We start from the raw sequence: 11503 nt of genomic DNA, 5'->3' as shown, positions 1-11503 counted from the left end.
AGGCGACTTGCATTTTACATTTTTGATTGAGACCATATTCCACCACCATTCCTTCCATAGGATTCCTTCACAAGATGGAATCAGTACAATCCACCTGTCCTGAACTATCCAAACAGCACCTGTATGCAATCACTACAAAGAAGAGCCAGCAGTGCCTCTACTCCATTGTCTTATGAATTTTTGTTTTTAATTAAAAAAAGGGGGGCGGTGATAGGATAGGTGGGATACTTTTCTCACCTGTACGTGAATGTTTATTTTGACACAGTTCTTCAGTATTTGTAGTGCACAATAAGATACATTTTGATATACTGTATTTGTGCTGATCTATATGTTTGGACAAAACATGGGGGTGGTAGAGATTATCTGATGGCCAAAAATGGAAATCATGTCAAATGTAGTTGTAGTTTGTACTTTTCATGGAACTGCATATCACCAAGACTATTCACCAAAATAATTCATTTATGCAAAATGGAATAAAAAAAAACACAGACATAAGAGGACATTTCAGAAAATGTGTCATATGTTCCAAAGCATCAGGCTAATATATACAATGCGAAGTACAGTAAGTTGGTAGCTCTGACACAGCAGGCGAAGTGGGAGTGATGTAACGGGACACAGGACGTCCCGTCATGAGGTGCAGCCCCCTCAGGCCCTGGATTCAAGCACTTCCAAAGACAACATCTTAATTCATTGTGTGATAGTTATGAGGGTAAAAGTAAATTCTAACACAATCAAAGGTCAATATTTTTTTTTATATGAAACTATACATGCTGGCCTTATGTCTACAAATAAATACAAATCTTTCACAGGCTATACTAAAGGAAAATGCGTGCAAAAATCATGCCATTAAGACATGTTAGTAACAGTTCTTAAAGCATTTAACTAAAGGGAACTAACAATCAAAACGTATTCAAATTATTTGGCGAGGAAAAAGTGTAAACAAAAAATAAACAACAATTGTGTCTGCACTATAAAAACAATGACCTAAAGTCCTCAAGTTATACGATAAATAAATAAAACCAGATTTGTTCTGAGCTGTGCTTTCACATTAACATCACCAACAAAGACGACACCTCTGTATATCTGTTACTTTGTGTAAAAAGCTCGGTTTTCAGCTTTCATAGTTTTGAGCAAAGCTATCTACACAGATCGCTGAGGCAGCTAAGCCAGCAACATGGCTGCAAGGCACCATCGACGGCAGTTAGGACAAGTCTGCTGGGTCCGGCTTTGCTCCTGAATGTCAGAAACAACCAGGCCGATATAAACACCAGGACGGAGCCTTGATGTTAGTGGTAGGACCATTGTTTGTCCCTCCTCTTGTTTGGGGTCTACAGTGTTGGGTGGGTGTGTGTCCAACACTGTGGCATCTGTCCCGCTATTGTGGAGGAGAGGATGGAGTGTTGGTGTTGGTGTGGTGGGAGGCCAGCAGAGTGCGTGACTCTGTCTCTGAAGACAAAGCCGTTTGAACAAACCCTCCTCACACACGAACACACACCCCCGTCAGAAGCTGCGCTGAGAACTCAGAGCTCGTCGTGGTCCCTGGTGAGGTCCTCTCCATAGTTGGTAGCTTGACTTCCCACAAACATGTTCCAGTTCTCTAGGATCTCCTCTTTGGTCAGCATCTGGTCCTGAAAAGGGAGGACACATATATTTCAAGATAAGAAAGCCTTGTTTGAAGAATATTCAACGTGTATAAATATAAGAATAACCAGATGAGCTTTGTTAAATTGTATATATAAGATGGCAGGAAGCAGCACTTGAGGAAGTTGATGTAGAGGTAAACGCGGCCGAAACATGTTCTACCTTGTCCTGGTCTGACTCATAAACCAGATGTCTGGCCTCGGCCTGGGCATGGTCGTAGTCTTGGGGCAGGATCCAGTGGCGGATCTCTTCCTGATCCATCTTCCCATCTTTGTTTAAGTCACGGAAGTCTGAGAACTGGTCCCTCTCAGTCTTGACCCAGTCTGGCTCCGGACCGCCATCCTCATGGGCAAACATGTCGGCTGGAACAACAGAGCACAGGGATGAAGACAAATGCAGACAATGGCAAATGTAAACCGCAAAAATATAACCAAAAACTAGGGATGCAGGTGACGTGACTAGTCGGTTAAACGTTGTTAAATGTTAAATGTTGTCGGTTAAATGTCCGTTACCCTCGCTACTCGGCACCAAAATACTAGTCGGTTTAACTAATAATGATCATAATAAATAATAAACAATGCAGGCGGGAACTGTTGCGTCTTTACGCAGCCACCAGCCACTACGGTAGCCCCCTCTTCTGATGCCCGGATGTAAACAGACCAGCATGAGTGGGAGTGGACCATTGGCTGTAAACGTTAGTAGTCAGAGGAGCGGAAGGGAGACGACATCTCGTAAAACCAGCGCAGTTTGGCAGTGTTTCGATCCAGTCAATTAAAATATGGTTGTATGTAGGCTGTGCTTCAATGATATATATGTGAACATCAGTCACAAATACAGTTTACACCTTAAATGTACCTTTATGATCAGTTTCTAACAACTGACGTAAAAACAACAACAATCTGATTAGGCAATGCAGATAACCTTAGTAAACACTGTCTGTCTCTGACCATTGTAAATGTTAACTGGAAATTCTCCAGATTGGGGAATGGAGGGAGCAAGCTTATGTCACATGCAAGCTCACAATGTTTCCCCACAAACACAGCTTTGATTCCATAATTAGATAAAGCCCTATGGTGCCACGTACGAGTTGTACAAATGCGAGTAAATCTGAGAACGCTCATGGCTGACGCCGCCTGACAACTCACCAATATACTCATCCTCATCCACATGTCCGTCGCCATTCTTATCAATGTCCTCCAGGGTTTCCTGCACGCAAAAGGAGGTAATGATGTCATAAAAGGGGGACAGGAGGGTCAACAGCAGTGGGACTTTCACTGAGAGCAGTAAAACAGAAACGCGTCGCCCCGGGCCGTACGGTGAGGCTCTGCTTACAGCTGGGCTGGCAGACCGACACTGCTGATGATGATGATGATGCCAGGTACACGCATTTAAATCACATCTTCTCCTGCAGGTTAGATGGCCTCCCTGAACCTTGATCTATGTTTCATGGCCATTTAGCCTCGCTAGTCTAGTGGCTGACTGGTAATAAACAGGAACATACGTGTTCATTAAAAATATAAAACCTGCAGACCAATATAGACCTCTGTAAACATTGGCTGGTGTGAGAGATCTGTACATCCCAAGAGTGTGTGTGAGCTCTACCTACATTAGGCACATCACATCATGTAGAAATGTAGGAACACTTAGGCTTTTAGGTCTATTTAACCCATTGATACCTGATGCAGCATTTGCGTGTATATCCCTCATTTGTGTGCGTATCCCTTTAAGACCAGGTATCAATGGGTTAAGGGCTTTCCCCTCCCGACACACATAACTTTTAAGTCGTCGTTTGTCTTCCTGATCTATAATCATTCCATCTCCAAAGCTGCAAAGATTTTTTTGTTTTATTATTTTTAGAATCGCGTTTCTTCCGGTTTCTTCCCATGATGAGATAAACCACCAAGGACTTGTCGTAGCAACGTTGCTTTATGTAAGAGATCTGCGTTAAAGTGGCTTTGGATGTTTTGGGAATCCAACCCCTGGCTCTTGTGAAACATGCGCCTCTTATTATCTTTAGAACCAGACTAACCACAGTCAATGAAGATGCAACTGTCTGAACGGGCCTTTGGTAACATTCGGTAACATCTTAAAAAAAAAAAAAAAACTATTAATAATTAACTCTGTCAAATGGCTTGTACAACTTTTATGAACACAGAGGCATAGTGCATTACTTCGGCCGTTTGCCACGCGACTGTTCAACACAGGCAAATTTATATTTAAAGATGGAGTCTTAAATGGGATATTCGGCCCCTCCCCCTAGACCTGGTCCAAAAGATACAAACTCGATCATTTCCGGGCCAAGTTCAAATTTCATTAGAGAGTTATCCAAATGTAGCACATTTATGCAAGCAACCTACCAACTTAAACAGATAAATAGAAACCCCAATATATTCCTGGAATTAAATTATACCAGACAAGGCGAGACAAGTCCACCTTGAAGAAACTATTTTTTCCCCAAATACAAATTTGTATGCCTAACACTCTTCTGTAAGCCTTCTATAGCAATTCTGTGAGGAAACTAAACTCTTTCGAATCACACTTATTTACAATGTGGTTACAGGCAGCTTACCAGAACCACGATATCCTTCATGTGGTCAAACTCCTCTGGGTGGAGGAAAGCTGTGAACTCCTCTCTGTCTGCAGCCTGATCCCCATTCACATCGGCCGCTTTGAACCTCCTCTCGTCACGAGGAAGCATCTTCCTGAAGCTGAACTGGTCTGTCGCATCGTCAAACTCCTCTGGGTTGGCTGTGAGGAAGATAAAGGGGATCCACATGAGACAAAGGTTCCAGTAATCTTACAAACACCGTGCTAATAATAATAATAATAATAATAATGGCATCATAACAAGGTCACTGCGCGCCAAAAGTGAATGAATTTGTACCGAGGTAGTAGCCGTAGGTGGCTTTCTTGTATTCATCCCACGAGACCCTGTTGTCTTTGTTCAGGTCGTAGTCTGTCCACACCTTGCCCACGTTCTCATACACGTAACGCTTCTGCACACGCTTGATCCAGCTCTTGAGTTCACTGGTGGTGACGTAGCCGTCTGCGTTGCCGTCGATCCGGTCCACTATCTTACTGTGAGGCAATAGGAAAACACGGTGTTGTTTACTTAAAGGATGAAAGCATCAAAAATCTGACATCAAAGCAAATATCTTAATATGGATCTATTTGGCATTATTCTGAAGAAATGACATGAGGACATGACAAGTGTTGATGTGACAAGTGTCTCTGCAATTTCACTTCCAGTCCATTGATAGTTTACAAAAACAAAACGGGCTACTAACTACTAACAGACAGAATATAAATGAATGTTTGGTAGGCCCATTGTTGCTGTAAGGAACTTGGACTCAATGGAAGACTTGCACAACCGATGGGCTAGTCCCATTTTGGAAAGAGGCAGTGAAGTTGTAGTATTCTTTGATCTCAGCTGCCACGTTGTGATGTTACACAAGGATCCTCCCACTCACAGGAAAGGGATTTCTTTGGGGGGAAACGCCCATTTAGCCAACGTGTGTTACATGGTGCCAACTTGTCATCCAAGCAGCGGCGAAAATATGAGTTTGAGCTACACTAGAACTGTATAAGGGACACGTATACATGCAACGTATAGGCTACGCTGCAATTTGCCACAGCCGCAATGTATGAGATGCTGACAGGGCAGCGCCCCTCTCACGACTTCACTCCAACTTTCTCACCTACAAATGGTTCTTTAATGAGTGATCTATAATTAAGACTAGGCAATTAACGCCGCGAATGTGTGCGAATGGCAGCGGCTCTTCATTTGCGCATAATAACGCAGTTATATCATGGAGATGTGCTGGCATGCACACACAGGCAGCACTCGGGCTGAAGTTGTGCAACTTTAATATCCTTATGCTTAACAGTTACACGCAATAGACTCCAGCAGGAGATAAGTGGGTGCGCTTAATTATGAAAACAAAAAGGCACAAATGTGTGACGTTTGCTCCCAGAGAGTCAACTGATGATATTTAACTAGATGACTGTTTGCTATAACGCTAATGAATGAACCCCAGGCACTAACGCTACACAATAGGCCCTGGACTAGTCGTGAGGTTAATACGGTTTCCTTACCCAAGCCTGTCCTTGCTCTCCTCAGCAGTGAGCTGGTCAAATGTGGTGGCGTCCTCTTTGCCAAGAAAGGCCTCATGGTCGTATTGGTAGCTCGTGTTGTCTTCGTGGGCTAGCTTGCTCAGCTCTGGGTCATGGTGAACCCTTTCCTTTCGTAACGTCGGCTTACCATGCACCGCGATAGTGCAAAGAAGCAATGCACACACGCAGCTGGAGACGGCCATCAGCTAGCTGGCCTTTCCTGAGGTCAAGTCAGCTGTTTCTCAACAGGCCTGTGTGACAATGATGCACAATGCTGTAGCCACTTGGACTGCTTGTAGCCTACCACAAACTAGCCTCCCTCTCTCTTCAACTGCGGAGTGCAATAATGTTGCAGCGGCGAGTCATCCAACAACCAAACCTCTGAGCTGTGGCAAAAAGCCGGGGAGAACGACTACAACACACAGGGGAGGGACGGGTTTTCGGCAGTCCTATGTACTCTGGTTCAGAGGTTTGCCGAAATATGGATGCAACCAAACGGGGTTTTATTACCTCCTGACGCACAGCCAGTCACAGAGTCCGTTTCAGATAGGGTCAGCCCCTGCTAGCGGGAGTGTCTCTGCCATTGGTTCAGGGGCTGTCGGTAACACGAGACCCCTTCAGGCGCCACGTTGCAAGCTGAGACGCAAACTCACTGGCGCTGTGGAGCCGAGCGTGGTCCTCTACTAGTATTAGTCAATATTCCAATTCCAAAGCCAGACAGAAACACCAGTTGTTCTCAGATGCCATCATGTCCCGCTGCTTCACAGCCCACAAGGTTGGTTTCATATCACACACCTATAAGCATCCATACATAGAGTGATCCATAGGCGTAATACACTGGTGACGCTGGGGGGGACATGTCCTGAACCACCTTGCTGAGGGGACATGTCCTGAACTATCTTTTGAAATGACCCATTTTGTAACCATCACTTTTTAAAAGCATGCACCAAGAAATGTTAATTAACAGATGAAAATGTTTTGAGAAAGGTTTAATTGCACAATAAGAAAACATACAATGCAATGTAAATATAGAAGAAGTATAGACCGTCTTGTGATGGGATCACACCAGCTGTGACAAACAAATGTGAGCCAGGGGTGTAAAGTGTGTGTGTGTGTGTGTGTGTGTGTGTGTGTGTGTGTGTGTGTGTGTGTGTGCGTGCGTGCGTGCGCGCGCGGGGGGAATGTGTGTGTGTGCTAGGAGGATCACCCCCCTGTTCAATCTCGACCTTCCAATTGTATGTCAACTACACACCTGTAAAGTTTTGTGACTGCATCTTGCACGATTTTGACGCTATATCACATTAGCAAAATCGTGGAGGGGCCAATGTGGGGGAGGCGGACCCTCTTACTTGGATCTCGCCCATTTTCGAACTCGACCTTCATTTTTATGTGAACTACACACACCTGGAAAGTTTGCCGACTGCAACTTGCACGGTTCTTATAATTAGGGTTAGGCAAGTACAACAATTTGGTTAGGGTTAGGGTATGGGTATGGTGGTTGTGGTTAAATAAGAAAACCCTAACCCTAATCTTAACCACATATTTGTTTTACTTGCCGCACGTTTTCAGGAAAAAGCAGTTGCGGTGACTAATCAAATGAGTTCCGGGCGTGGTTTCATCTAAACTTGCTGCCCCCAAGGCCATAATAACGGTCCCTAATCCCAGACACGCCCACTTTCCATTGGTCAAATCAAACTCCTCCACATGCTATGTCCCACCTCTCTACCCTGTTTCAGTTGGAACACGTCACAATAAAAAATCACAGACCCTGAGAATCCAATTTCAATTTCAGAAATTCCGTTTTTTTACACCCCGGACCTTATTTCCAGCTTAAAATATGATGTTTTACTCACCCAGATAACTTTGGTTTCATTCTGATCACCATATAAGATATTCAGGTCCGAGTAGAGTCCGAACTGGCCAAAACGGGCGAAAATGGGGCATACGTAGTACACACTGCAAATAACGTATTTTCTGCAACATAGCGGTTCATATCCTCATAATATCTTGTCCATATATGAACGTGAATCCGTCTAGTCTCCTCCGGGCTGCCTCGGGCTGCCTCGGTTTCCTCATCCGGGGTCTGTGAACCCAACAGAGGCATTCCTCCTCTGTTCTCGGCTGTGCAGCGCTTGTTTGTCCCTGGCCTGTTGTTCCTCTCTCTCCTCGTCCGCTCTTCAATTTCGATTAGCTCTTCATCCGTTGTTGTAAACAAGTCGATAGTCACAGGAAAATGGCCCCGGTGCGAGGTGATTCCGGGTAGACAATAGCCAGGTAGACAAAGGAGTCAGCAGGAAACTCAGGAGACTTCAGCGGGACTTGGGGGCGAGAGTTGGATTCACAGACCCCGGGTGAGGAAACCGAGGGTGCCCGAAGCTGCCCGACGCAGTCCGGAGGAGACTAGACCCATTCATGTTCATTTATGGATGAGATATTATGAGGATATAAACCGCTACATTGCAGAAGATACGTTATTTACAGTGTGTACTACGTATGCCCCGTTCGCCCATTTTGGCCAGTTCCAGGACTCTACTCGGACCTGAATATCTTCTATGGCGATCAGAATGAAACCAAAGTTATCTGGGTGATTAAAACATCATATTTTAAGCTGGAAATAAGGTCCGGGGTGTAAAAAAAACAGAATTTTCCTTTAAGCAGCACCTGAGAATGTTGATTTTATGTTGAATAAGCATAAACATTTTGTTATCGAGATTGCTGACTTTTTTTACAAAAAAATAATAATGACATGACAGAGATGGCCTTGCCTTTTGAGGGCATATATTGCAAATGGCACCACTTTAGAATGTGTGTTCTTATTTGAACACAGGTGTATTTCTGGGGTGGCAATTTCAAGTCTTTTGCCAGGGCCCGTTCTCAGTTTTTACTGCGCCAACTTTGACGACGTGGTATTTTAAGAGCACAGCACAGCCCACTGCTATGAAGAAATATAGATAAGTAGAGATAAACTCCATGACAATGTTTCGCCCGTTTGATAGACTTGATAAAAACATCTTGTCATGATGACAGCGTTGTTCCATGAGATGACAAGAGGAAGGAGGGAAGGTGCGCTTACTGATAAGAGAAAATACAATTGCTTCATATTGACATTCTGATAGGGTGTGTGTGTGTGTGTGTGTGTGTGTGTTTGTGTGTGTGTGTGTGTGTGTGTGCGCGCGCGCAAGCAAGTGTACGTACACGCAGAACATTCATTGTGCAAGTGTGTGTTGGGAAATTTGACTTGTATTGAGATTGTTACCGTTTTTCTTTTGTTTTGCAACAGTTCCATAGTGCTACATTGCATTGTCCAGCAATGTTGGGGTAACTCATTACAAAAGTAACATATTACATGTAATATATTACTTTTAGCAGTAACTCAGTAATATAACTTATTACCAATGGGATTTCAGTAATATTATACCAGTTACTTTGTCAAGTAACAAGTTACAAGACAGCTTGCTGCAAGGGAGCTGGAAGTGGGGTGCTGAGGGTGCTGCAGCACCCCCTACCTAAAAGTACTTCCAGCGCCACTGGTGCTGCAGCACCCCCTACCTAAAAGTACTTCCAGCACCACTGGCTTGCTGCCTTTTGGGGGGCATGCAGCCTGGTTAGTGCCACAGAAAGCCTCTAGCTATTTCTAGTCCAACAGAGAAAACGTTCTGACCAACAGGCCGGCACTGGCAGGAGACAGATTACTTGAAGAAGACATAACAGTGTGTATGAGTGTGTGTGTGTGTGTGTGGGTGTGTGTGTGTGTGTGTGTGTGTGTGTGTGTGTGTGTGTGTGTGTGTGTGTGTGTGTGTGTGTGTGTGCAGTTTGACTTTGTATTGTCCATGCTTTTAATGATTTGTTAGAGCATTGGTTCTCAAATGGGGGTCCGTTGCACTTTGCGTGGTCCACGAAGAGTTTACAGGAAAATAAAAATAAACAGATTTTTTTATTTTTGCAAAAGCTTCGTAGTTCAACGAAAATATTTTATGCTTTAAATCTAAAATGGTTCATGGATTACATTCTAATCCAACAAACCTATCAATTTAAAAGTCAAGCAAGTTACCATGGAAACAATTAAGCTTAGCCCAAAATCACAAATCAGAATGAGGGGGTCCCCGGTATATTTTTCTATCTTGTAAGGGGTCCTTGGCTGAAAAACATTTGAGAACCTCTGGTTTAGAGAGTGTGAGAAAGAGAGAGACGGGGGGAGGATGCGAGGAGTGCGATCATCGTATCTCCATTAGAAAGATAAGAATCACATGACTGGGATGCGACTCAACATGCTGTAATATGGACGAGCAGAGTCCGTACCCTGGAAACAAGTTGCTGCTGACACTGCCATGCCTCATCCTCCTTCGTGGGCAGGAGAGACATGTTTTTTGCCATTCATCATTAGCATAATAAGCCAGCACATGGCACTTTGCTGCTTAGCATAAACTCTACACCCTAGTTTATGATTATAAAGGGACCCTGGGGCTAACTAGCCTTTTTATTCAATTAATGAATAGTTAATGTATTTAAATTAGTCTTGCCTGGTCAATTTGAATCAGTGTGTTGTGCAGACATGAAGAAATACAAATGTGTTGTCTCAGTGAGACACACATCTCCTTACAGTTACTGTAAAAAAAAAAAAAAAAGTATTAATTGCGATTAATTGACAGTACATGGCATGCATACGTTATAGTAGGCCTGTTGGTGTAGGAGATGTATCTCGTGACTTTTGAATTGATTTTCAAGTTGAAAAAGATCTTTTCCGTTAACATTATTATGCATAATGCTAAACTCACCAGGATTGATTCGTGGCATTTCTGTTGGCATTGGGCCGATCAATACTGCCCACTTCAGGAAGTTTCGGAGGTGAAGGTAATCGAGAAGTTAGAATTAATCTCAGACAATAACTGCACGGATGAACAACTCCGGGCATTAACATGTTGGAGGGAGTAAGTGGTTGGGGGGGGGGGGGGGGAGTGGCTTTCAACATGAATATTTCACTGAGGAAGAGAGAAGGGGAGGGGGCTGCAGCTACAGGGGTGTGTTCAGTTAACCGTGAGATTACACAGTGCATGAGGCATTTGGTTAATGTGATTAACAAAACCCTATGGTGGGAGACACACAGCATTAGTGTCCAGCAGGATATATAGTTCTGTTGTGGCCTCTTCCTGCCCCACACTATTGCCCCAACATTTACTTTTAACCCCCCTTTCCACAATATATTTATTTTAATTTTAAAGAGCCCCTAAAGTCATGTTTCAAGTTGTGTATAAAATACTCTACTGTGAATAATAATGTGTGTCTGATGGTTTTTCCCCACAAAAAAGGTTACATTATCTTGTTAAAATGCTTAAAATGACTTCCCCTCCTTCTCCCTCGTTTAAAAATCCAAAGCAAACAATCAGGGTTATCTAGAACATAACTAGCCAATCACAGCATACAACACAGGCTTTCAACATATTCTCACTCATGGACAAGGGGTTCCTGACCAATCTGCAGTCTATGACGAGTTGGGAGTAAGAATGTGTTGGGGCTTCAACTGCTGAATACTGGATAGTGATTGGCTCCAAGATTCGTGATGTCACAAATCTTGCTTGTTGAAAACCGCTTTTTCAGGGAGCTCTGAGAAACTTTCCACTTTCAGAAGATGATTGTGAAAACAGCCTTCTAGTGTCAAACTCGGCAGAGACACATCATTCTGCAGAGTGAAGCTCAGACATCCAACTGTAGGAACATGAAGAAAAACTGATTTTTGACTTTAAGTACAGTA

The 11503-nt window shown here is 43.6% G+C and overlaps 1 protein-coding gene across 1 annotated transcript; it reads right to left on the bottom strand.

The window, feature by feature from the left end:
* Positions 1-490: 490 nt before the first annotated feature.
* rcn1 (reticulocalbin 1, EF-hand calcium binding domain) lies at positions 491-6161 on the bottom strand. The gene is made up of 6 exons (XM_083650542.1): positions 5737-6161; positions 4526-4719; positions 4211-4389; positions 2787-2847; positions 1804-2003; positions 491-1628 (listed from the first exon to the last, which is right to left on the bottom strand). Exons 1-6 carry the CDS (start codon positions 5955-5957, stop codon positions 1521-1523), a joined length of 963 nt encoding a protein of 320 aa, XP_083506668.1. The 5' UTR covers positions 5958-6161; the 3' UTR covers positions 491-1520.
* Between the last annotated feature and the right edge of the window lie 5342 nt (positions 6162-11503).

Source organism: Poromitra crassiceps (genome assembly GCF_964638095.1).
Source record: "Poromitra crassiceps genome assembly, chromosome: 14".
NCBI classification, from domain to species: domain Eukaryota; kingdom Metazoa; phylum Chordata; class Actinopteri; order Beryciformes; family Melamphaidae; genus Poromitra; species Poromitra crassiceps.
The sequence above is the reverse complement of the archived record's forward strand: the minus strand, read 5'-3'. Positions and strand labels throughout refer to the sequence as shown.